Source organism: Dama dama, chromosome X (assembly GCF_033118175.1).
Source record: "Dama dama isolate Ldn47 chromosome X, ASM3311817v1, whole genome shotgun sequence".
Classification (NCBI taxonomy): domain Eukaryota; kingdom Metazoa; phylum Chordata; class Mammalia; order Artiodactyla; family Cervidae; genus Dama; species Dama dama.
In genome coordinates this window covers 41,948,132-41,976,093 of record NC_083714.1, presented here as the reverse complement: position 1 = coordinate 41,976,093, position 27,962 = coordinate 41,948,132, and the positions used below count along the sequence as shown (strand labels likewise).

Here is a 27,962-nt window from a genome sequence, read left to right as displayed (position 1 = left end):
CATGGATTCAGTCTGTGTATTGCTGATTGCTGCAATTTATTTTTGGATAATGCTTTTCAGAAAGCATTATTTAGTGAGCTAATTTTTTCGTGCTGAACAATGTATATATTAAAATCATAGTTACAGCGTATTCCAAAGGTCTCTTTTCATTCAGCAAGAATATGGAACCGTATTGATAACTGCTAAGACAGTTTAATCATTCATTGTTAACTGGGAACATTTTCAATTTTATTGTACTTGTCATTGCCTATCACGGTACTCTTATATAAAAAGGAACTGTTTTATAGGGGAAAATAATAAAATTAAAGGAACAATGGATCTGATTTTTGTCAGTGTTCAGGGAGTGAATCATTCAATGCCAGGCCTATAGAAATCAGGCAACATCATTAGAGCTTCATGAATTTCAACTTTGCTAATGTGGAATTTTTTGTATTTCTTATTTGGACATGAATGAGGCTTTATATAAATGCAAATTCCCTAATTTCTTATATTGAAGACTTTGTTTATTTGCATTTTTATCCTACCTCCTCCAAAGAGAAGGAAAACTTGGTTAATATGCAAGTTAGAATTTTTATTGAGGATTGTGTTTTCTTCTTTCCAAAGACTAGGGTGATAAAGAAAGTTCAAACTGCCTGATGAAATTTGCATCACATTTAAAGAAAGAGTGTTTAGCGAGAGGGATTTTGTCATGAACATTTTCACAGCTTGATTCTATTTCTCATTATATCTCTATTATCAAATCAAATAAAATGAAGCCATTCCTATAGAATGAAACACATGAAAATGGCAAACTACCCATGAATATGAATAAAGAAATATCCATCTTCAACTGTTCCTATATTTTTATCTCACCTAATCTAGCAGTTCTTTCCATCTCATTTTTTTAACTGAAGTAATCTTAGGCTAATAAATTAAATTACTATCTAATATTATTGCTGAAAACAGAAGACTATATGAGGAAGAAGGAAAACCTTCGGACTTGATCGTGCTGCCTCCTGGAGTCCTGGTTATGGAAAGCGTCAAATACAGCTCAGTAATGCGGCAGCAATAACATCACCAGAGTTCACAGTGAAATATTTTCATTCATCCCCACTGGAACTCCAGAGTGCCAAGTGGACTCAGCATTAGAGCTTAGAAGGCTAGAACCTCTGTTATAGATTTCTCAGTCAAGAAAGAGACTCACAATTTAGATTTAGGGAAGAGGTACAAAGCAAAATTATTATTTCATATCCACAAATGCCAGTTGTAGAGGAGCACCGACCGTCTGAAAAGGCGAGATTTGAGGGTTATACTGCTTCTAACAAACTTTCCCAAGCTCTTCTTTATTCAATGTGCAATAGAAAGAGAAGGCTGAACAAGACAGCTGTGATGGGGACTGGGACAAGGAAGAACAATGACTTATACTAGCCAAGCAGCCTTGTAGTTTGAGTGATTTGTTATCATTGACTAGCTCCAACTCCTCCAAAGAATGGGTAGTAGTGGTAATAGGCTTCTGGAAAGACAGCACAGTGCAGATTTTCTAAAGGAGCAGAACTCCTCAAATGTGTTTCTGTTGGATCCTTGGACTGTACGTGATGGCATTTGTTGCAGAAATTGTTCTTCTCAGTTACATTTTTATTGGGCAGATACTAAAGTGAGCATGTATTCCCTATGTAGCTCTCCCAAATATAATAAATTCCAAATCCCATATTCTAAAAATGAAGCATATCTTACATAGATAGAGCAGTATTCAAATCAAATGTATTCCATAGAGTACTTCTAGGAACGGTGCTTCAAATCATTGGCTTGCCTTGCTAGACAAGGTATAAATTATTCAAACAAAATATCCAAGTGGATTAAAAAAAGGATATGAGGCTGCCATTATTAAGTCTATAATGTTCGTTTTACTTTTTTTTTTTAAATCACCCTATGAAACATTTTTAGGTCATTGATTTAGAAGGTATTAATGCAATGGTGAAGATCAATCTTTCATCTTTTCTTTTCAAGTCACTACTCATGTCCTTCACATGTCAGAAGGATTGGAGAGATAAGACCAATTTTCTGGATTATTTAAGATGGATGGAAAAAGCAAGCTGGCATTTCATCATCAGTCTGAATTAAGATCCTATATTTTTACTTATCATTGAAGTGTGATATCGTTGAAACTACTTTCAGTGTGAGGTATTTGTCAGAATATGCAGGAGATGGGGGCTTCCACTTTTAAACCTAACTTCCTCTTTAAAGACAGTTGTGCAAAAAACACCAAGCTGTTTAATTATGTGGCCTTGTAGAAATACTATACATCATGTCTTTAATGTGTAAATTACAAAGATCAGTATCATTCTTTCCATTATATAAACCGGGAAACCCAAGCTTCGAAACACTTGCCAGACTTAAGTAAGTGAAATCAAGTGACAGAGCCCAAGGTCTCTTCCTAACAGAACTCCTTGATTTAAAAGAATGTAAGTGGAGTTGCATAAGCTACTCCAGACACTTGAATGCACAGACATTTTTCAGACAAACTGGAAAGTTCTTTTCTATAATACTTTCTAAGAATGATGATTCTTCTATGTCAGTTGAATTTCAAATCTGTCGTAACTGTAACTTTTGAATCATCTACCTAGCCAAAATAAATCAAAAATTTAATTTTAAAAGCACAGTTAGAATAATTGGATTAGCTCGGTGCTTTCATCTAAGTAGCCATACAAAAGGAAATGAGCGTTTTAAGGATTAGTTTCCTGAATGTGCTGTGTATCCTAGCTGATAGCTGTTGTAGTGAAGGCAGTTTCTGTTCATAATTGCTGGTTGTATTTGCTCACACCTTTCTTTAAAGGAAACTTGTCTGTTTTGGCAGGCTCCCATTTTTTGCTCATTCTGAAAATGACTTGGGAAAATTACTTGAGTGCAGACAATTTATTTTTCCTTCTTAGAAAAAACATCCCTCCCTTCTGAACACAAATACTGTAGCCTGGTGAAATCTAACTGTTCAGCTTCCCTAGGTGGCTTTGTCTCAGTGAGGTTTTGCAGTCACAAGTGGAACTTATTACATAGTCTGCACTTTCATGCAGATCCTCAAGAAAATAAACCAACCAGTTAGGCATAATAAATATTTTACTCTCAGCTCATTTTAAACACCTGAAGCAAATCAATAAGGTGAGATCTTCATTAAATTCTTCTGCTCTCTTCGCTAGAAATTGAAGAAGAAACAGGATCATCAAAAACCTAGAGACATCAAATAGTTCAGGCTGTGATTGGTGGCATCAGAGTGATAATCGTAGTGGGGGTTGGTAATTTCTTTCAGCAGGTGAAATACTAGAAAATAAACTGAATTTCTGTTGTGAACTCCCAGAGTAAACCTTCATAAAGCCCAGTCATCAAAGATTTGACTTCTTTTTTTTTTTAATTTGACCTCTTTAAGCATATAGCCACAGCCATAAAGTGAAAACTTCAGATGATAAAAAGCAGCTCATGTCACTCTAGCGTCACATGTAATACCATTGTATCAACATAACACTGGGTCCAAGTTTTTAAATGTTTTCAAATAGATTGTGCATACACATGTGGCTTGAGTGAAAGCCTACTACCGGCTTTTTAGGGGTTAAGGCGAATGTTCATCTTTAAGTCAGCTCTTTCTGGTGCCTGCTAGAGATTAATCTGTGTTAGGTTCTAGTAAGATCATTGAAGAATATCGAGTGGTAATAATATTGTAATAATAGATGGAGTCATGTAGATGCCTAATCTGTCAGTTAGTGATTTTTAATGGGTTGTGTTTATTCACAATAAATGTGACCCTAGGGGGTCAAAGTTAAAAGCAAAGATTCAACTAAGTCTTTTCATTCGTTCCTAAGAATCTAGTACAGTACGCTGCCCGTCGGCCATCCATTAACCTATGCCAATTAATTAGCTTTGTTTTGGCTAAGACTGGTTTCCTATAATTCCTTAAGAACAAGGTTTCCTTCAGGGGGAAAAATATAAAGAAGTCATTTTACCAATAATTGGGAATGGAGCTCACAGTGCACACGGGTGATCTATAAATGCCATCGTTTCTGAAAAGCTTCAATAGGGGTCATTAAATATTTCACTGTCAGTCAGGTTAGGCCTTAGCAATGCCCGTGGCTGGCACTTGCTTCCTTTCTATGTATGGCCTGTCCATGGTTAAGATGCCCTGCCGTGTTCCCAAATTAGGCTTGCCCAGCCGTCTCTATTTTCCTGGACATTGTATCTATTTTTTCTCTACCTGTCATTTTTCTTACACTTTAGTAGTGCCTCAATGGAGGATGGCAGAGAAGGCTGTGTTTCCTATACGCCCATCATTTTTAAAAAACCATTTTTACCCTCCAACATTCAGCTAGTGACCTGCTGGCATCTGCCAGAAGATGTACTAGTGTTAGACCCTCATGCTTCTGGTGACTGGCAATGTGGAATCACTATTCCAAGTGTGGTCATTCACCGGCTGTCATGGGAATCCCAAGGTACGATGCTCAATCCCTCCAACAAACTCGGGTGAACTCCTTGTTAACCAGGAAATCGTGCCGCAGGATGGTTCTTATTCTCTGTTGCTGTCAGCTGTGAGAAGCCATTACAGGCTAGAGAAAGCCTTCTTAGAAAACTTCCCAAGGCAACTCAGCTCTTTTCCCTCCCAACATCTTTGGGATTTCCACAGGAGATTTCCCCCTGTTCAGTTGGATAAGCCCTATACATGTTATCAAATATTCAGGGTTGTGACTGAGCCTCTCTAGTGGCCCTCAGGATAAAATGGCTGTTGAACCTGGGTCTAAGATGCTTTAGCTGAAGCACAGCTCCTTCCCTGACTGGATAGCTAACAGCGTGTCCTCCAAGATCCTATAAGGCACGATGGTTATTCCTACATCAGTACTCACCTTGCCAGCAGTACACGAGCATTTCTCACTCTTGTTTCTTTAACCGGATGGTAAACTCCATAAACAACTGTGTCTTGTCCACTGCTGTAGCCCTAGTGCTTCGCTTAGTGTCTCAACTTTTCATGCACATAGTACATGTTCAGTAAATGTTTGCTGAATGAATGCATATCAATTATAGTTATTCTCATTGGATACTAAGTAATGGTGATGGACAAGGAGGCCTGGCATGCTGTGGTTCTTGGGGTCGCAAAGAGTCGGACATGACTGAGTGACTGAACTGAACTGAACTAAGTAATTATCCTTTCACCATCATTATGTAATATTGATACTGATTGGCTACAATCTGGTTAGAGGAGCAGCCTCTAAAAGGCACTTTCCCTCTCAGGTAACCCTCACACTCGCAGATCAACCCTGGTAGCCCCTTCTTAGCCCATCTTAACCCTATCTTTTTTTTCATTTTTCCACCTGCTGTTGATTGTCTGACCAAATTTTACACCTAATCTGAGCTCCTTTTTGTTTTCCTTTGACAGCTTAGTAAGGATATATTTCTTGCTCATTTTAGATCTTTAGTCCTTCTGCTTCTCTCGTAATAGCTTCCTGTAGTATACATATTTCCATCCATCCATTATCCATCCATCCAAGCAGTAATCCAGTGATTTCCTGATACTTGGCAAACACAGTCCCTGCTTTCTCTGAGCGTAGAGTTAATTGGAAGAAACAGACTTTAAACTGTTACTTACAATCAAGCGCCCACTCGAGGTCCCTTTTTCACTAATACCTGAGGACTAGCAGATGAAGACTATCATGATAGATGACCATTGCAGTGCAGCGTTGAACAGTATTTTTAAATGTGGATGTTAACAAAACAAGAAAGGCCTAGGAACTAGGATGTAGGCAAGAAGGTGCACTTAGATGCATTTTTAGTAGTCACCATCCAAATTAAGCTCTTGGAATTCATTGCCTGGCAACAGGAGAAGTGGCTTCACTCCTGAAAAGCTGAGAAAGAGCAGAGGAGTGGCAGAGTATGCCAGAGAAACCCCCTAGGGATTTCTTAGCCAGATGTTTAACAACTCATTGTTTCAGTTCTCAGAGGAAGACAATCCTAACCTCTGCTCGAAGGATGACTGATTAAGGATGGAAAGAAAAACAGACTTTACCCCAGAAATGACTTTACTGAATTTTAGTACCTGCCACCACCCTATTTTCTGAACCAAACACCTAAACCATCCCCTCTTAACCCCGGAAGCAGCACTGATGCAGACTGTAGACGCCAGTTGATTGTCAGCCCCACTGTGACTTGTACAGAGAAGTGACGCAACTTGGTTAGCAGCTTTCACTGCCCCAATGTTTTATTCAAGCACAAAGTATTTGTGCTTTATATCAATGCCAGTGTCCCACAATAATGCCTTTCATTCCTGAATTTAAAACATTCACTTTAGAAAATTCTCTTCCTTTTTAAGTGACCCCTGTGCAAATCTTAACCTATTGAATCCTTCCAACAACCCTATGAAGAAAGTTATCTTCCCCAGTTTAGAGATGAAGAAACTAAGGCCAGAGGTCATAGTAGTTACCCAAAGTTACCCAGTTAGACAGAGCTGGGTTTTAATTTGTGCTCTGCCACTGTTTGACTTGAAAACCTATTTTCTCAACCAGGGTGCAAAGTTGCCTTAATATAGAACATTCAATGAAGAAGAAAAGACTGCAAAGGACAACAGTTCTGGGCTGCTCTTTGCCATCAGCCTTTAGTTAGGATTGTTTATCCACTTTTCCTTTTGCCATTGTGTCAAAATCAACAAGCCAAGACGTTTGACTGAAGTCAGCATATCTTAAAAACCAGTTTCCATAAAAAGAACTGCTAGAGGCTTAATATGTATGTTGCTTTATTTTATAAGGTTCCAATATCTAGTCCATTAGTTTATATCCAAAAGAGACTATCTCCCAGGGAATACAGCCAAACCTCTTCATTACACCTGGATCACGGCCCTGAACTTCTGCTACTGGCAGAACCATCCCAGGCATTTGGTTAGGTAAAGTTCCTTCTGAGTCCATGTTGAACCACGCACATTGCAGCGGCATCCTGATGTTCACACTTGCTTCACATAGTCACAATCGTCCAGTGAGTGAAACAGTGGTACGGTTTGCATTTATTGCTGTTGGTAGGTTTTGATGTTTATTTATGCCATGTAGGTCCAAATAGAAACCATTCTTTTTTCCTTGTCCTTCACGTAATGCTTCCTTTCAAATTCTTCCTGTCTCTAAACAGCATCTAAAGTACGGCACGCCAAAGTGGTTTTCCTGTTCCCTTGTACTTCATTAGCAAGTTGTGGCATTTCTTTCTTCTTCAACATTCCTCTTTCTTCAGAAATCCTTATCTTTGTTTTGGTCAGGGGCAGACAAAATGTGGTCCACGGCAAGGACATGAGATGTGGTCCCTTCTACTCTACATCTGTTCAGCCCAAGACGCCTGTACTCTGTGCAGAGCAGTGGAAGTACAGGTCACAGTAGGTGTTCAGCCCCCATGAAAAACACATCAGAGTGAAGCACTGGGTCCCTGACTAAACTCCCCTTGATATTTTACTGTTTTAATCTTTATTTAATGTATTTTAATGAAATCATCAAAAATAATGGCATCTTCTTGGGAAAGACGTATTCTTCATTTATTCTTTTGTTCAGTACAATGAATTGATATTTCTAATATGTTGAGGAGATTGCACTTTCATATATTACTGAGATAAGCCCTTGAAATTTACCAGCCATCAGGATTTGCTGCTTTTAATGATTAATTACCTATTGGCATACTTTTCAAAGGTATTCTTTTTAGCTATTTCCTTTCATCTTGACCTACCCTTTTTTTATGAATAGCCTTTCATGTATAGCTCAAAAGAGTGTTAGTAAAGGTTGCTTCTATTTCTCTGCATAGAGTGCTGGTTTATAATTATAATGCAGTTCATAACCATAGTGAAAATGAAAGCCCTGATAACTACCTCAACGGAGCTGAAACATCTTTTTATGACAAATCTAATTCCTTAATACTTATGCAGAGACCTTACTAATCTAGTCTGATTTGTCCTTTCAACTTATCAGGCCACCAGAATTCATCCATCTGTTCACTCAGCACATTTTTATGGCATGAATACAGAGCTAGATGCATTGTTCCATGTTCTAGAATACAACAATGAACAAAACATAGGCCGTGTCCTCATGGAGCTTATGTTCTAGATGGGTTAGACAGACAGCAGATAATAAACAAATTCATATATAATTTGCTTTGGAGAATGAACAAGCAGGGTTTGAGGGACAAGGCTGTGCTGAGAGATAGGGACAACTTTCATGCAGGGTCATCAGGGAAAGCCTTTCTGTTAAGGTGGCATTTGATGGACGGGAAGGAAGGGTTCAGGTGGGTGTCTAAAGGAAAAAAATTCTTGATAGAGGTATCAGCAAATTCAAAGGCCGTTAGGTGAAAATAGGGCTTCCCTGGTGGCTCAGATGGTAAGGAATCAGCCTGCAATGCAGGAGACCTGGGTTCCATCCCTGGGTCAGGAAGATCCCCTGGAGAAGGGCATGATGACCCACTCCAGTATTCTTGCCTGGAGAATCCCCATGGACAGAGAAACCTGGAGGGCTGTAGTCTATGGGATCACAAAGTAGGTGAGAATATGGTTGGCATATTCATGGGACAAGTGAGGAAGCCAGTGTGACTGACATAAAGTGAAAACAAAGAAACAAACAAACAAAAAATCAGCAAGTGAGAGATGAGAATGGAGAAGTAGCCAGGATCAGATAACAGATGATTTTATTGCTCAAGGTAAGGACTTTGCTTTTGACTCTAAGTGAGAAGGGAAGTCATTGGAGCGTGTTGAGTAGTAGAGTGACACGATTTGCCTTATGCTGTAAATTAATGTTTTACTACAAGGATGGTTTTTATGGCATTGGTGACCAGGCAACACAATTAGAGGATGCTCTAGAGGAATCTATGATCTCCCCCCAGTTCTCATGGACTCTGTTCCACAGCTACAGATTAAACTTCAAACTTTAACCAAACATCATGGGCATTTGCTCCAAGGGTCACAGTACAGGTGGCAAGAATGTGTTTTTAGCCCATGCCATCTCATCCATACTGTGAGGAGGGGAAAAAAAAAAAAAAGAGTACATTCCTTTAACTCAGCCATCAGCAGTGCAGGAAAAACAACTCCTACTGAAGTGAGTCAGTGCATCTTCACAAACAAAAGCAAGTGTATTATGCCTTAAATGATGGCTCAGTGGCCTCAAGGAAGTAACACACCTTCCTGAGCACCTAATTTACTACCAAGCTGTGACTCAGGCTCAGGGAAAATTGATCCTATTATTGCTCATTCAGAATACAGTAATCAACTGTGGATACACATTGAGACTATTTAGAAGAACAGAGTTAATGTTGCTAAAAAGACAAAATGTAATCTGCAGTTCTCACACAGACTTGGTGTGTACGTCTATCCTTCCTTGACGGGTTGCTGCGTGTGCCCCATCTCTGCTTTCTCACTGGAGCCACATGCGTGATTTGACGTGTTGGTGCAAAGGTAAACACCAAAGTGCTGATTGCTTCATATCTGTTTGATCTGTCCCCTCCTGTTTCTTTCTAATGCTAGAACAATCGCAGAGATTGTGACAACTGGGCAAGGCTTATGGAGTCACCCCAAAGCTCTGAGACATGAAACTCTGCTAGTGTTTACTCAAAGGAGTATTTGAACTGTCTTTTTCTTTTTTTTTTTTGCTCTGCTGAGTCTTAGTTGTGGCATGTGGGATCTAGTTGCCTGACCAGGGATCGAACCTAGGTCCCCTGCATTGGGAGCTCAGAGTCCTAGCTACTCTACCTCCAGGGAAGTACTGTCCTTTATTCTGGTCACTTAGCTCACAGCCTACCTGTTTGTGCCTTTTCCTCATGATTTTTCCACAAATACCTTGCTTCTGAAACCATTCTTTCAATAGATCAGAATTGCAGAAAGTATAACTTCAGCGACACCAAAGTGTGTTTACAGCATATTGTTGCTGGCGGTTAGAGTACTAGGAACCTTGCCCTGCAGCAAGGTGGTTTAACGATGGAGCCTTGTTATCTTATATTGGCATATGGTGTACAGTATCACTTGCAGTTAGTTACTAGGTTAAATTGACTCGAGTTTGGCTAGTCACAGAATGTAGGGGTTCTATGTTCCTTGAGGTAATATCACAGTGGCAACTTTGATCGTTCTGGTGTGATTCTGAAGGATTTGCTTTTACGTGTCAGTATAAGCTACTGCCATTCTAATCTGTAACTTGACCCAGGATCACCACAATTTTTGAGCAATTGGTAACTCCTTAGCTACTGCTGCTGCTGCTGAGAGTAGAACATTTAACTATAACAGATTAAATGACTAAATGAACCTTTTGCAAATGAAATAAATGCCCAATCAGGTTGTCATAGTGGGAAGAATGCACAGTAGGTCTGTATCTTGCTTGGCCACTGTAGACTATGGAACTCAATTTTGACCTGTTGTCCCTCACCATAAGAACACACCATGGGGCACTGTATGAGTTCTGACTGCAGCTCCAAAAGTCCTCTTTGGACAACTGTTGGGGGACAGCAGCTGCTCTGCCAAAAGTGCTAAAGCACCATGAGTATAGGCATCTAGTTTAGGAAAAACAATGCACATGGCAGGCACTCAAACAGTCTTTGTTGACTTGAAGGCATATAACTCCCAGAAAATGCTATGTAAGACAGTTGGTCTTCATACATTGTATAAAGATGTTCAGACTCACTAGGTGAATTATACACTGGGATTTGGTATACACAGCAATTCCTTGCCAGGGCCAGCACTTCTACCTTTTTTACCTGGAGAACAGTATCGAGTGGCTTGGCACATGTGAACGTGCTTTGTTTGATGTGAACCAGCACGTGTTATCGAACATATTCTAGCCTTTCCTGGACAATTGGCATTTGAGAGTCAACCAAAGAACAAGGGTGGGCTTTTTCCAGTGGTGGGCTTCAGAACAGAGAGGAAATGGATCCATAACAGGCCCAAATTGGATGTTGAACCCACACAACCTGCTCCCTGGAGACATCACTTGAGCAGAAAAGGATGCACATCTGGTACACCCTATCTCCCTTCCAGTCCTCAATGGTTTATTGTCATCAGAAGTCAGCATTTAACTGGTTCTGCTGGAAGCTCGGGGAGGGAATTTCCTTCTGAGGACTGTGATCTCTTTCTCTTGGGGAAGGAGTGTCATTTGGAACCTCCTGATGCAGAGGGATATGGTAGGTAACATCATGTGGCAACATCCCAAATGTATTCTCTCTGCAGGTTAACAAAAAAAAAGAGACACAATCCAAGTGCTGATGTGATTCATGAATAGAAGATGCAGCTCCTAATGATTTGATGATATGATTTATTGTGTCCCAATCACATGGACTTAGAAGAACCTATGTATGGAATCGATAGGAGCCATAAAACTAAATCCAAATATATTGTGACCATTTAAAGTTTTAGCCCCCTTGATTATCTTTAATACATACAGCAGATTTGCCAGTATAGATTTTTCATCACCAGCCATCTGGTAAAAATTAGTATGAGATAAATAATTTAGCTTCCTTCTGTTCAGATACAATTTCATTACCCTTTTCCTCGATACTGTGAAAAGTCTTCAGAAATAGTCAGTTGTAAAGTGCTTTTGCATTCCGGCTGAAGCTGAGCCTGAAGGTTCCTGACATGCTGACATTTGACTCTGTTTTCTCTTTGTGCCGTGAAAGGAAGAGGTACCGGTTATTACCAGTGGCCTCCAGAAAATTCCATACCTGGGGGCAGCCCCTGCTAAGTCACAGGGTGCAGAATCAAGACACGAGGTGGCTGGGATGTTCCAGAAGTGCAAGACATTTTCTTTGAATTTAAAAAATAAGAATAATGCAGAGCCTAAGAAACTCAGGAGAGATTAGTTACATATTCCCTGTGACGCAGTAATTCTCTCTAATCACAGTGAATATCCCAGCCTCCAAAGCATACTAATTGGTTTGGAGGAGATATTTTTCCATTCATAAGCAAAATCTCTGCTCCTCTTGGTCCTGGCCTTATTTCTCCAATCTGGCTGGAGCTGAGGAATCTTATGCTAGACTTGTAGGAACACATGTGCGAGATTATGGAGGGCCTTGAACGCCAGGCCAGGGAGTTTTGGATTTTATCCTGTAGGCAGCAGGGAGCCATTAAAAGATTTTAAACAGGAGGAATGTAAAAAATAGGACTTGATTTGGATTCATGTTTAGTATAACAGTGCAATGATAAGATATATTAAGGGAGTGTTATGGTTCTGTTCACAGCATGAATATAACTGGGGAATTCATCTCTACTAGCTGTCTAGTTCAGCTTTTACAGCATGCAAATTTTCAGGGCCAGCTGTAAGAGCTTGATGGTAAAAGAACAAAGTAAGAATTGATAATGTGAGTATAATTGTAAAGAAAGGGATTTTAGTGGTCAAGATCACTGGTAACAGAATAATAAGCATTGTAAAGGGTGACTGTAGAATTATTTGTTATTTTGTTGGAGTTCTTTGAAATCACTTCTATGCTATATAATTACCTTAAGTTTTAAGTGTTCCCTGCAGGGATAATTTATGTATTTTGCATTATCATGCAAATGCTTTAACAATCTACACTGTTGAAAATGAAAGCTGAAAATTATTCCAAATAGATCATGGTTGTGCAAAGCTTATGCAGTATTAATCATCTTGATATATTCTTATAGTTTATATTGTATCCTTACCTTGTGTTTTCAACTCCAGTAATACTTAGGTAACAAATATTTGAAAATTGAAATTGCATATTTTGATAAAGAACTGTAATTTGTCTATTTCAAAATTGAATGACATCAAAACCCTTTTAAAAAATTAATCTAAAAATGCTGCAGTATTTCAGGAAATCCAGAACAGACCAAATTTAATTTAATCTAAGCTACTGAAAGCTCATTTATGAATTGTAGCTGGACACTCGGTCTAAACACTGCTTTAAAGCATTGCGTTTTTCGCCGTGGTTTCTCTGGAACCATAGTATCAGGTAATGAGGAGCATAAACAGCATCACAAGTGACAAGAGTTTGGTCATAAATAGGGAACCGTTGTCTTGTTACTGTGCCATAGTTACACATCTGAACATTACATCCCTCTTATGAAAATATAATTCACTTTATGATAACAACATTCATATTTCAAAGTGTCTTATTTTAATGAACTTTATACTAATCCTGAATTTCTCCAAAGACCTGGACTTCCTTTTTCTTTTCCTTCAAAGATGGATGTACTTTCTGCAAAGGAAAATCTCTAGGAAGAAATTGGTTTATTTGTTTATCAGGCTCCTCTGTAGATGCTAACTTTACAGAAGAACAACCTGCCCTGAGTGGCTTCTCAGATTTTACCCCAAGGTCTGAGCACAACCTGGAATTTGGACAGGAGACAGATTTTCTCCAACAAGAGAGATGGCTCACTTTCTCACCCTCCCGCTGTATGGTGGGGTTGGGGGTGGAGGCAGGATGGGGAACGGCAGGCATTTCTCAAAGGCCTCAGGATTATAGAACTGGGAAAAAGAACTCACCACCTTGACTTTCTGTCTTCTCACTTGTCTTTCTCTGTCTCTTTGTCTGCCCCACCCCCACTTCTCTCTTTATGTCCGTCTGTCTCTTGAGAACATACAGACAGACACAGGACTCCGATCAGGCTGATTTCTATTTCGCTCTACCAGTTACCCACCTCTGCACCTAAAGAGGCAGAAGGTTAGTGTCAGTAAAAGTTCTCTGGGGTCATCCCCTAAAAACTCTTGAGTGTAGAGAGGTCCCTGAAAAGAAAAGAAAATCAGCACCCAAATGTACTGAAATTCAGACATGAATATTTTGCCATAGAAGAGTCAAGTTTTTATGGCATAAACTAAGAGAATGTTCCATGGACACATTACTTAAGATCCATGGGATGTTGCCTGGCAGGCTTGGCTTGTGCTCTGAGTTAAAGTTCTTCCTTTCCTCTGCAGCCCAGGGCCAGTTTGCACTGCTGGGTCCTCGGTGTTTTTCAGCTCTGGAAACATCTTAGAGATCAAGTTGCCTGAAAATAAGGGTCTCTCACATGTCAACATGGCTTCCCAGGTGGCTCAGTGGTAAGGAATCCATCTGTCAATGCAAGAGATGTGGGTTCAGTCTCTGGTTCGGGAAGATCCCCTGGAGAAGGAAATGGCTCCAGTATTCTTGCCTGAAGAATTCCATAAACAGAGGGGCCTGGTGGGCTACAGTTGCAGAGACTGTAGTGACTCTAGTCACTCAATCTAGATACACATGACTGAGTGACTGAGCACACACATACACACACGTATGTCAACACCGGCTACCTTAAACAGATTCCAGCTTCCTCTAGAAGGAGTTGCCTCCCTGCTCTGGATTCGTCCTCTAAATGAAAGTGTGGAAGCCAGATTCCAGTGCATTAATATCTCTGGTTTCATTTCTTCAACTGTAAAAGAAAAAAAGTCTACCAAATCCATTGTAATCATTACCTTTCTTATTGTCATCATTATAAAACTGTCCCTTATCTATCACTCGAATGTCATTAACTATTGAAGCATTTGTAGAAAACTGTTAAAGTAGGTGCTGCTTAAACATAAGGAGCTATTAGAGTTTTCAGGATTGTTGTTATTAGTAACCTACATGATGAAAGTAGAACTAGCAAAACAGTGGTTTAGAACAAAAGAAGTGGAATAATCATGTTGCACTTTTGTGGCATAGTAATTAAAATGAGATGTGTAAATGTCACTTGGCCCATTAATACTGGATTATTTCACAAATCTCTTTAATATCATACAGGTTCACTGATATACATTACAGTAATTTAAATTTTAGAATCTTAGGATATTTTAAGCCCCAAATGAAAGATGCATGCATTGTCACCCTTGCAAAGGAATCACTAATGAAAGGAGTTCTCACCCATATAGTTCATGTGTAACTTGAAGCTCTGTGAACTGGGAAGGCACTTCTCTACTCCCAGATCAGTTGGTAGTTGGGACGGTCATGGGGAGGAGTCTGCATTCACCTGTCTATCACAAGAACAGGAAAGTAAGGCAAAGCCAAGGACCCCCTAGTCTGTGAGCACCCCCATGTGTGCTGGCTGCTTTCCATACTCTCTGCAGTCCTCCCTGGGAGGCACGTGTTGCTATTCTCCTCTTAGAGGTTCAGGATCGGAGCCCAGGTCAGCTGTCCGAAGTCAGAAATCTGAAAAGTTGATGTGGCAGCTTCGAAGAGAGCTCTGTGGTGTTCAGAGAGCCAGGGCACACGAATCGGAGGCAGGACTGACCCTTCAGCCAATGTTGGAACTATCCATTTAGAGGAGAACTGACATGACAGCGCTTGTCTACACAGTGACTGTTGGGGTGAAAGTGTGCACCTGCAGTGGAGTTCATAAGGGAGTGGCTTGGTAAGGGCTTCTTTTCTCCCTTGTGAGGTGGGAGAGCTCCTCTCTCAGGCCACAGGGAGGTCATTCCATTCTGAAGCTCATACAGAGACCTGCTGTTGAGATTAAATTAGATCATTATATAGGCAAAAGGACTTCCCACAGTGCTCAGTGCACCGTGGGCTCTCAGTAAGGAATAGTTGAGAATGAATTCTTCCATGTGAGTCTTCAGTTAGTGAATAATCATACCACTCAGACTCATGGTAAGTGACTGTCACAAGCATCCTTTCATTATCTCCTTTCAAGGGGCAAATGTTAGTGGAAATGCATTGTCTACATGGAAACAGGACTCTGTACAATTTCCTATCCCCAGAGGTCGTTTGCAGGTGTTATGCGATGTGGTCATCCCATAGCCCTCTACGACTTCTTTCTCATCCTCGGTTTATAGATGAGGCCTTTGAACCCTGCCCTGTGACTCCAGGTTTTCTAGTTTGCAGTGGAAAGCACACATTAGTGACTTCCTTCTGAGCAGAGGCATTGCTTTGCTACCTGTGCAAGAGAAAAGATAAGAAGTCTTCTTTGAAAGTCTTTGAAGAAGTAGACTCCTGGCTATTGTAAATGACTCTGTTCTGCAGAGACAGACCCTATCAAATCTAACTCAACCACTATCCACCACAAGTCAGAATGACCACCCTCACAGTGGCCTGCAGCACTAGAACAGGCGCCTGATGAACCCACCTGGGTACAATTTCAGTTTTAATAGGCCACCTACCTTGCCAGGGTTTTTTCAGTTGATCTATGCAGAAAGAACTTTTCTCCTTTGCATGACAGTTTGTTGGATGTCTAGGGAAAGTTTTCACAGTTCCCAGGCTTTGAACATTTGGGCAGGAGCTTGGAAGAGCTGTCTAAAATACAACCTATAAGTTTATTCTCTTGGTGACCACAAATACTTCCAAAGTCATTCTCTTGCTGATGGGTTTAGATCCTGCTCTGAAGACGCCCCAGTGGCTCAAATGGTAAAGAATCTGCCTGCAAATCGGGTGGAGAGGGAGGTGGGAGGGGGGATTGGGATGGGGAATACGTGTAAATCTATGGCTGATTCATATCAATGTATGACAAAACCCACTGAAATGTTGTGAAGTAATTAGCCTCCAACTAATAAAAAAAAAAAGATAAAAGAAAAAAAAAAGAAAAAGAAAAAAAAAAAAAAGAATCTGCCTGCAATGCTGGAGACCTGGGTTCGATCCCTGGGTCAGGAAGATCCCCAGGAGAAGGGAACGGCAAGCCACTCCAGTATTCCTGCCTGGAGAATCCCTTGGACAGAGGAGCCTGATGGGCTACAGTCCACAGGGTCACAAAGAGTCAGACACAACTGAGTGACTAGCACTTTCACTTTTCTTTCTGAAGTTCTACAGAAGAATCCTGCCACAAATTAGAAAGCATCACAGTAATGGAGAATAGCTAGCTAATAGTCTCAGATTAATTCCAGTAACCAGCCAAAAGACAGGAAAGCTTATTTTTAGAGATCATATCTGATATTTGATTCTCCTTTCAAAGCACATAGGTCATCCCTGCTTATAAGAAAAACCAACACTGTGAGTTAATACATATCGTAGACAAAAAAAGTTGGAGAAAGTTACTCACTTTAGAGAAGTGTTCTTCACTTGAAAACAATGCTTTTCCATGCACAGGTTTTCGTTCAGCAGTAAGATTTAATCTGGTAAGATTTTTAAAGAAAGTATGATGGCCACATAGTCTCTGTCATATCTTATGTAAAATGAAATCTCTCTTCTGCTACCTAATTGGATTCCTAGCCAATCTGTATTCTTCTGCAAGGCTTGGACCAGATTGACACTGCCTGGGACCAATCACACAGCCCTGGAGATGTGTGGCCTATCTCACTTCTTCATCACAAATCTCAGCAAGATACTTCCATTTCAGAACGTTATCTGCTGACCAGGTTTGGAACTGAGTGAGGCCTTAGGATCTTTTTTTTTTTTAATCATTTATTTTTAATCACAACAAAAATCACCCTTACTAGGCTCTGTAAGGGATGCAGTGTTTTTGTTTTGATTCCTGCTTTATTCTAGCTTATTTCTGTGTATTTTATAAAACGAATTGTAGAATTCAATATTTCATGAGACTGCTCTACAGAAATAGATGAAAATCTAGAACAAGCCAATACAAAGGACTCAATGAACCCCAGGGCTAAAAGGTGGTCATGTTTGCATCCTGATTCTGTTTACACAAGCCATTGCTTGACAATCTCGTTAACATTTCCTTTTTTTTGTTTGTTTGTTTTTTAAGAGTTGAAGAAAGGCAATACTGGGGCGCCCTATTTTGTGGGCTCAACATAAGGTCAATGAAAATGTCTATTAGATACCTTGGAATACAAAAATGCTGCTGAGAAGTTTCACTATAACCATATGAGGAGAAATAGTCCCATGTGCATATTCTTGATTATGATTTGTTTCATTGCAAACAGTTGCCAGTTAGCACATGTACTTTGAAGTCATTTTGTGATGTGGTATTTCACAAAGCCCATTTTTCAGTACTTCATCTCTTTAGTGCTGTGGCTTGAAGCACTGCAGCCTTTTCAGCCGATTGCAGACCAAAATGACAAATGGAAGGAAGCAAAACAGTTTTGGGGGAGCCAACCTTGGAGGAGAACGCTAAACACCGAGTGTCATTCACGTGCAGTCTTCATTTTGGGCAGAATTGATCTCCTTCCATGACAATAAAACAAATATAGGCAGATCCTTTCCTTAGAAATTGATTCCAGAGTGCAGAAGAACCTTGAAAAGAAGAGAGAATGTATTTATTTTGCCTTGGTTTTCTAGGCATGTATTATCAAAAGTAATCACACATTTCATGTGTATGGGGCTTTACAATTCTCAGAACTTCTTTCACATACATCATCTCATTGCCCTCCTCGTCCAACAATCCAGTAAGGTCAGCAGGACTGGTCCCCACCCCACCTCCTCACATTTTTACAGAAATCAAGCGAACAGAATTTAGTTGCAATGTTTAGCTGTTTGCAGAGCCAAAGACCAAGAGTATGAGTTTAAAATCTCTTTATTCTTGCAGCTTCAGCTTCGGATTTGTCTTTATTAGTCCCTTTTCTCTTCCTCCCTCTCTGTCTCCCTCCCTCTGTCCTTCCCTTTCTCTTCTCCCTCTCCAGTTTTTTAAATTGAATTTATCTGTAGGCTGCTTTCCTCCTTTTATCACCTACTCTTTCTGCCCTGGCAGGCAAGTTCTGACTTGTCAGTCTCTCCTCTCAAACAGCCCTCTATTCATATCCTACCCCGTTTAACCCTTTTTTGGACCTGTATAAGCGATCTCCCAAGTCCTCTTCCTATGAAATTCTGTTCTTTTCTTTGTTTATTTCACTAGATATATATTGATCATTGACTCTAAGCCAGGCCCCATGCTCAGAGCTGCCCTCAAGTATCCCCCAGTCCAGGGAATATTTGAGTGAACAAACCAAACTCTGTTTATCATGAATTAATAATTTTGTTTAGCTACAGTGCACTGGCTAAGTATTGATTCCTTCTTCCCCAATCTCTCCCTTCCTGTGCTTTGATCTTAGTAATAATGAAGTTCATTCACATCAAATATACCCTGGGAGAGAACATCAAAGTCCTGAATATAATAATTAATCCTGGATTTTGAAATCACCGATAGAAGGGAAGCTTATATAGAGTCTATAGGTAGTTATGGGGTCACCCCCCCCATGGGTATGATTTATCTTTTAGATTCTATTTTGTTTTATTTTTTTTAACAGAGTTGAAAATCTAATGTTAATCTGCATGTTATTTTCATTAGGCTGGGGAATAATTGACACACACAAGTCAGACCTGTTTGTATAACCTGCTAACTTTAAATCTAGAAAATTAATTGTCATCAGAACATGGCTGAGAATCAGAAGAGTGACCCTTGCTCTTGGCAGTAATTGTTAAATTAATTGGATCGTCAGGCTACTGAAAATGTGGCCAGAAGAGAGTAGGAAAAGAGGAGGAAGTGAGAGAAGTAAAGGGTGAGATAGATTAGTTGTGTTTCTAGAACTTGCTGAAAAGAAGAAATCATGTTTTATTGAGTTCATTTTTTAAAGTTTTTAAAGAAACTTTAAACATTTAAAGATGCCCACTCATTGACATATAAACTGATTTTCTGTGTTCCATGATGCCAATAAATAATGTGACATGTGAATAGAACAAAATGTATGGAGACACATTCATCTGTACCAGGATATGTGCAGTTCATATAGTGCCTACATATGCAAAAACTTATATTCAGTGTTCAGGCTTTGTTCAACAGCCTAGGACCTTCGTGTTGCCATTTTATGTGTGGACAACCTAAGGAGACTCTGCTGGTCTCTTGAGATCCAAGGAAATCAGCACCGCCCTTTTAAAAAAGATTTCTTTTGGGAGAAATGTGTTCAAAGCATTCACGATATTCCTGGCAATCCTCAAAGCCTAGTGAGGAACAAACTCAAGCAGATCACTGCCACCCTGTCGGTTGGTAGCATAGTTGTAAGTACAAAAGCTGGGGGCAAAAGTATGAAAAAGCCGCTATTACGGTGTGTGTTTGCCAAATGACTTTTTTTTTTTTTAATGTGGACCATTTTTAAAGTCTTTATTGAATTTGTTAGAATATTGCTTCTGTTTTATGTTTTGGTTTTTTGGCCTGTGGGATCTTAGCTCCCCGACCAGGGATCAAATGCACACCCATCGCACTGGAAAGTGAAGCCTTAACCACTGGGCCACCAGAGAAGCCCACCCCCCACCCCCACAATGACGTCTTTTAATCAAGAAGGCACTTAGCCGTGGTGTGTGCACTGTGGTATTGTGGACGTGTTTAGCACGTGGAGATGATGTACATGATCTACAGATGGTTTGGAGCTCTTGCCATTTGGGTTATGGCTCTACTGGAGAAGGGCATGGCAACCCACTCCAGTATTCTTGCCTGGAGAATTCCACAGACAGAGGAGCCTGGCGGGCTACAGTCCATGGGATTTCTGAGAGTGACCGAGTGACTAGCACTTTCACTTTCTTGAGGATACAGCTTCACATCCCCTGCGGAGTGACAAGGCCCTTAGTAGGCTCCCTTCCGGGAAGCTACCATCACAGCCAATGCTTCTTCTGACCTGGCTCCAGCTCCAAGAGGCCAGAGAGCTATTTCATCCCCTCCATTCTATGCCCTTGGTGCCAGGAGCAACTCAAGGCACCAGGGTAAATTGCTATCCCAGGTCCAGAGCCTTTCTTCTGGGACAAGGTTGCTTTCTAGCACACCATTGGATCTGGGGGGCTCTTTACGTATATCCTGCGTTTTTGATTGCATGAATGCCTTATTCACTTGATTCTCAAAGTCTATGCGGAAGCCTAATATGCCCCACTGAGGGCAGCTGACCATCACCATTTGTATCTCTAAGTATTCTCTAATATGCTCTATTGACCTGATGTTGAGGGTTTCAGATGTTTACATCTTGTCAGTGGTAAACCTTCAAAGAACTATTTTGTCCTTAATAGTGAATAAATTGGTTAAAAAAGATTGTACTGTTAGATCTTGCTCCTGGATCTGTTCATTCTGCAAATGTAGATTTTTCATTCTTTACTCAGAATATAATCACTGTCATTAACTGGTATGGATTCTGTGGATAAAAAAGTTAGGTAATCACTGAGGAAAAAACTAACCTTGAACTTTAAGGGGAATAGAGAGGATGATTACAGAAAAGAGAGTTTAGAGAGACTGAATATTTTTTTTCAGAGTTATTCCTCTGAACCTTACTAACATTATTCCTCCGAAATAAGTATAGATATGCAAGAGAGGTAAACAAATTTTAAGAGAAATCAATGCATGAAAGGTTAGAAGACATAAAGCACCTTTTCTTTTGTACTCATGCCAAGTAATTTCTTCGTGGCTGTGCAGGGAATGCCTGATGTCTTTTTAATTCATTTATTATGATAGCCGGTATTTATCTAATGCCTATTCAATACAGAGTACAATGAGTGCTGCCTCTATTTCGTGCCTACTAAGTGTCAAGGCCACTCTGGTACCTTTTTTCCCAGAGCACTAATAATCATCTCCAGATCAATCAAAGATTGATTGCTTGCCAGAGGTCTACTTGGTATTCTGTGAATAAGGCTTCTCTGGTTAGGGTTCAGTCCGATTTCTATTATTTCTGTGAACCACTGCTGAGACACAGAGATGCAGCTATACACCCCTCTTCCCTTTGGTGGCCCTTCCTGTGTTGGGTGGGATGTTCACATCTTTCCACATTTGATAAAAATCAAGCCTCTTCTGCCTACTCATTTCAGCACTGGATAAAATGACAGTGTCACACACCGAGAACAGAACACTGCTTTGGTTTCTTCAACATTCTTTTTTTGGCCTCATTTTCCTCCCTCTCTACTGAGTTCTTGAGTCCAAATTTAGTGGTGATGACTAAGAAATTGCCAGGATGTGACAGAGCATTCAGTTCATTGAGTCCTTCCTTGCCATTTTCCAATAGTTGTAACAATTGCCAAGTTTTTTTTCCTCTGCATGTTGGAGGTGCCAGTGTCTGTGTAGTATCTGTTATTCTGAACAGATTCGAAGTCACACAAACAGGATTTGTCCCTGCAATGACAGCCTCCATCTACGTACAGCTGATTTCATTCTGTGGTATTCAGGAATTTCCCTGCAGACTTCTTACTGGGTTGATACTTCTGAATCCCCGCGTTTCTGATACGTCAATCTGGACCTCTGCAATGCAAGTCCTGTAAACCAGTGGTCCCCAACCTTTTTGGCACCAGTGACTGGTTTCATGAAAGACAGTTTTTTTCCAAAGACCGGGTGGAGAGGGGGCCGGGCATGGTTTTGGGATGATTCTCCTAAGAAGTGCACAACTTCGGTCCTTTGCATGCGCAGTTCACAGTAGAGTTCGCCCCTCTATGACAATCTAATGCCACTGCTGATCTGACAGGAGGCAGAGCTCAGGCAGTAATGTGAGTGATGGGGAGTGCCTGCAAATACAGATGAAGCTTCGCTTGCTCACCTCCTTCTCTGCAGCCCAATTCCTAACAGACCATGGAGTGGTACTGGTCTGTGGCCCAGGTGTTGGGGACCCCTGCTGTAAACAGTAACTGAATGGTCTGCTGTGTGCTAGGCAATATGATCAGTCATTGATGGCTGAAAGGCAGATTCAGAAATAAAAGACAAGTTCCTTGTCTTCCAGAGCCAAGTATGCACATGTCCGAGTCACAGGGCCATGCCAGAGATGGAGATAAGAGTTCCTGGGAACACAAATACAAGTGTCATCGGTTCTGATTTAGGAGAGGTCATATATGATTTCTGGGGCAGTCATATTTGAGCTCAACCTTGAGGAATGTGAGGAAAGACAGTTGGTAGAGAGATCCAAGAAATGACCTGAATGGGGTCTATAAAGGCACAAGGCATGGTAACGACTACATTGTGGAGAATTTAAAATGCCACATGAAGTTGTCATTTTACTCTAGGCAAGTCTAAACCAACATTCTATGCAATCGTGCTCATCCCCAGAGAACACGTGGAGACTATTTTAGTCATATTTCTTTGTAGGCATACCTTGGCTTTCCCTATGTTGAGAATTCTACAAAGAGGAGTGTTCACAGCCCATAAATAGAACGCTTTGGTTCCTACCCTGTGATAGTTGCCTTCAAAGTACATTGCTTCTTGAGTAGGTTGAATTTGTGTGAGTCTTCTGAGTCTCTATCGAGTATGCCCCTAGGCTGAAATTATCCCAAAAGATGACTCTGTTCCAGGAACTCTGGAAGCCAGATGGAAGAACCAGTGAAATTACTGAGTGAAACAGATTTTGTGGATTTCCAGAAAAAAGAAAAGTGCTCAATTATTTAACATTAAGAAAAAAAAGCCGCCTCATTTGAGGAATCTGTCTCTCTTTGCTGAAGTGATTCTCTGATACTGTTGCTCAGATAGTAATGCTATCTAACATGAAAATGAAGGAAGGTAGGAACATGGAGGCATCGTTCAGAAAAGACTGGTGTCTGGAAAGATTGCAATATTTTATTGCAAGGTGGGTTTTTTTTTTTTTCAGGTTTTATCAAAACTTATTCCTGATAAGATCCCAGCAAAATAGCAAGAATCAAAGGGCATCCTTGGTGTCACTGTCATAGGAAACTCACTTAGCATTTTGCTCATTATCTTGGACTCCAAGTGGACCCACTGCTACCCTGCAGATTACTTAGAGATTAAAATCTGCTGTTCATTTCATGTTGTCTACAAATGGATATTTTACATAGCTATTTGTTGCATAATGCACATATTGCAAAGCTTAAAAGAAGGTTTTCTGGTTTTGTTTGTTTTCAGAAACAGTCTGTTGGGTCAGGAAGCCTTCATTTGTATGGGGAAGTCCAAAGAAAACATGGTCATGTACATGGCAGAAAATCACATTGTCAGGTTCAAAATCCCCTGGGCTGCTCTCTCATGTCTGCTTGTAGAATTACTGTAAATTCCTTGCTTCTATATTGATTTGTGTGAAATGCTACTGTAAGGCAAGGATGGGGTGATGAGGGACTTTTTTCTTCTGTTTTTAAGTCAAGGTCCAATGATCTGGAAAAAAAATCAGTTTAGTTTATCTAAAAGTGAAAGTTAGTCTTTCTTAGTAGCATGTCTTTAAAAATTTAGGCGTTCAGCATTGTAACACTGTAACACAGATTTCAGCCTGGGGCAACTGAAAATTATAGCATATAGTAACTGGACAATCTATGAAAATTAAGTACAAGGATGAGATGTTTATTTCTCATATTTAATCTTGAAAGGAACAAAGCTCCATGTGACACTGTTATGCTTGTCTCTTCAATCTGTGGCTCCTCTGTTTATCCAACACATTACACTTATGTGACTGGTTCTCATTTTTCCATTACCTTATTACAAAGAGAGCTAATTATTGATTAGTAGCCCTCACACTTAGGGCTTTTTATAAAACATCACGTGAAATGTTATATATAGTCTCAGTTTCCAATGATAATAGTTTCTGCTGTTAAAATAGAATGCCAGTCATAACAAGCTTTAACAAAGTATGTCCTAAACTCCTGAAGGGCAATACCATATGGTTCTCCATGAAATTCATAGCTGTAAATATTGAGCTTTTGTTTATTTACTTTTCTTGTAGGAACATTTCACACCTGAGTGCAAATTCAAAGAATCGGTGTTTGAAAATTATTACGTGACATATTCATCGATGATATACCGTCAGCAGCAGTCAGGCCGAGGGTGGTATCTGGGTCTGAACAAAGAAGGAGAGATCATGAAAGGAAACCATGTGAAGAAGAACAAGCCTGCAGCTCACTTTCTGCCCAAACCACTGAAAGGTAAACTTGAGAGTATACCAGCTGTGGATGAAATGAGTATCAGTATTGCAGTCAATCCTTTATTTTGAAAGTGGAACATAATCCTTCCATCCTGAGGCATTTATACAAAACTTCGGTAAAATTTTACACTTAGAAAGAACATTAAAGTATTGATGGGAACATCTAATCTGATTAGAGTTGACCAAAAAGTTTGTTTTGGCCAAATCCAAATGGACTTTTGGCCAACCCAATATGTCTACATGTGGTAACACCTTACTTATGTGGAAATTGCTAACTCAGGGCAGCCAAGAACCTCAAGGTATGCCAAAATAGGTAGAAACACAGATGCTCAAATGTGTGCACACTTAACACTTATTGGAAACTGCCTTGGGCCCAACAGTATTGTCCCAACAGTTTTCATTCACAGTTTTGTTTTTCGGTCATTATTAGCAGCTTGGTGGCAAATGCGAGGGCTTCCATGGTGGCTCAGTTGGTAAAGAATCTGCCTCCAATGCAGGAGATGTGAGTTTGATCCCTGGATTGGGAAGATTTCCCTGGAGGAGGGCATGGCCACCCACTTCAGTATTCTTGCCTGGAGAATTCCATGGACAGAGGAGCCTGGTGGGCTGCAGTCCATGGGGTCACAAAGAGTTGGACACAGATGAGAAACTAACACACACACACACACACACACACACAGAGCAAGTGAGAAAGTGTGAGAGATAGGAATGGACCGCAGGAGGTAGGGATGACAGAAGGAGTGAGACACAGTGGAAAAGGGGTAGAAAATCCAGACAGAGCAGAGCAAGCCCTTCAAGAGGTTACTGGCCTGAGGTTAGAAGAGCAGTTTACCAGAGGTGCAGTCTGCCCAGTCAAGTCAGCACAGCACCCTTTTACAGCACGTTTTCTGGAGCCAGATTACTTGAATCCGCCTGCAATGTGGGAGACCTGGGTTCGATCCCTGGGTTGGAAAGGTCCCCTGGAGAAGGGAAAGGCTACCTGCTCCAGTATTCTGGCCTAGATAATTCCATGGACTGTATAGTCCATGGGGTTGCAAAGGGCCGGACACAACTGAGTGACTTTCACTTTAACTTTTCATATAAAACCATCAGTGATGGAAATAAGGCATTAGAATTCTCTACACACCTCTGTACCAAGACTGGCTTTTGCTTCATCTGGTCCAGTCCACTCTTTACTGAGTCTTTGAAAGCAGCATTTCTCAGGTTTGGCCTCCAGTAGAGAAGCCCAGGGGATAGAAGGAAAGCTGAGGGCCAGTGTGGTGGCCTCTAACGCCGTGTCTCTGTGCTTTGTAGTGGCCATGTACAAGGAGCCGTCTCTGCATGACCTCACGGAGTTCTCCCGGTCTGGAAGCGGGACCCCGACCAAGAGCAGAAGTGTCTCCGGCGTGCTGAACGGAGGCAAGTCTATGAGCCACAACGAATCAACGTAGCCAGTGAGGGCAAAACAAGGGCTCTGTAACAGAACCTTACCTCCAGGTGCTGTTGAATTCTAGCAGTCCTTCACCCGAAAGTTGAGATTTGTCAATGACGTTTACCAAACAAACAAGGCAGAGTTCACTATTCTAATCTGCCATCAAACCTTCTCATCCATCCAAAAGCCCCATAATTTAGATCGAGCTTGTGCAAAAAAACAGTGCCGAGCCTGATCAGTGAACTAAATCTGGGAGAAGGACTGCCCAATTTTCTCATGATCTCACCTCTGCTTAGGGGAAGACAAACCAAAAACATTTCACAGCACTAATGCTGATTAAGAAAAATTTGCTCTCCAACCAAGACAATTGAAAAGACCACCATTGTTCTTCAAAAACAAACAAACAAAAAAGAAAACAGAACAAAATTAACTGCTTCCGTGTTTTGTAGGGGCAAACAAAATTCTGTGAACCGTGTTGTTTTCTTGGCTTAATGTTTTCTATCTATGCTTGATTCATATGTATTCTTTACTTTGCAATTTTATGATTTCTGAAATTCAATGGTTCTATTGACTCTCTGTCACTTAATCCAACTCAACCAAATTCAGGGTTGAAGCTGAATTGGCATCTCAGGCTCAAGGTTCTTGTGATTTTACCATTTTTTTCCCCTTTAGATTCGTAGTATTCTGGTCAAGTTCTTGTGCTGTACTTTGTGCGTAGAAATTGTGTTGTGTTGTCAACCCCAGTCAGTAAAGATTACTTAAAAATAAAGATTATCCTCAAGTGTAGTTTTCTCTCAATTCCATTTGTGTTATCATGTTAAACTATTATTGTGGCTTCTTGTGTAAAGACAGTAACTGTGGAACTGTGATGTTGTCTTTTGTGTTGTTAAAATAAGAAATGTCTTATCTGTGTACGTATGAGTCCTCCTGTCACTGTATTTGGCACGTGAATATTGTGTACAAGGAAATGTTAAGACTGGTTACCCCTAAACAACATATACTTATACCTGCTTCTGGAAAAGTGTTTAAGACTTAGCTAGGTTTCCATTTAGATCTTCATATCTGTTGCATGGAAGAAAGTTGGAATCTTGGCATAGAGTTGCATGATATGTAAGATTTTGTGCATTAATAATTGTTAAAATCTGTGTTCCAAAAGTGGACATAGCATGTACAGGCAGTTTTCTGTCCTGTGCACAAAAAAGTTTAAAAAAAAGTTGTTTAATATTTGTTGTTGTATACCCAGATACGCACCGAATAAACTCTTTATATTCATTCAAAGAAAAATCCTTTAACGTGTATTTACTGTGTCCATTATGTGCTGTGAATTGTGGTAGAAACTGGAGTTACACATTGAATTATGTACATCTGATCACTGCCTTCAGATAATCTACAGTCTAGAGATTTATATTCACATGAATACTCTTAAAAGTGTAATTGTTGTACTTGAACTGCCGGCTGGAACAGAAGAATTCTCATTCCCATTCAGTGATGAACTGTACAAAAGGAACTATATTCTAGTACCCTGCTGTTCACACTGTCATTTCCCCCTCTCTGATGCTCATTTCTTTCCATAGAGGAAAGGCATGGGACTAAATATCTCAAGTCCTTTCCATCTCTGAGAACTGAACATAGCTATTTTCTTTTTTTATTAAAATTTCAAAACCATAAATTAATAATAGAAAGAATTTTACAGTGAATGCTGGTAAACCTACACCTGTGTTCTAATATTCACATACTACTATACTGTACATCTATCCATCCATCACTCCATCTTATTTGTGACACGTTTCAAAATCAACTACAGATATCTGTACACTTCCTTCTAATTTGGTATGTATCTCAGGAACTAGAGTTCAGTGTCCATTTGCAGTTTTTTTCCATCATATACAACTTACAATAAAGTGCACATAGAGTGTCTTTGTTGA

At 40.3% G+C, this 27,962-nt stretch overlaps 1 protein-coding gene across 5 annotated transcripts in view; it reads left to right on the top strand.

The window, feature by feature from the left end:
• FGF13 (fibroblast growth factor 13) overlaps window positions 1-27,321 on the top strand; it is a 514,548-nt gene extending 487,227 nt beyond the window's left edge. For all 5 annotated transcript variants that reach the window (XM_061137754.1, XM_061137750.1, XM_061137752.1 and 2 more), the window contains 2 exons: window positions 24,429-24,627; window positions 25,920-27,321. In XM_061137754.1, the coding sequence (XP_060993737.1) occupies window positions 24,429-24,627; window positions 25,920-26,056 (336 nt within the window). In that variant the 3' untranslated portion in view covers window positions 26,057-27,321. The remainder of the gene's footprint in view (window positions 1-24,428; window positions 24,628-25,919) is intronic.
• Window positions 27,322-27,962: the final 641 nt, after the last annotated feature.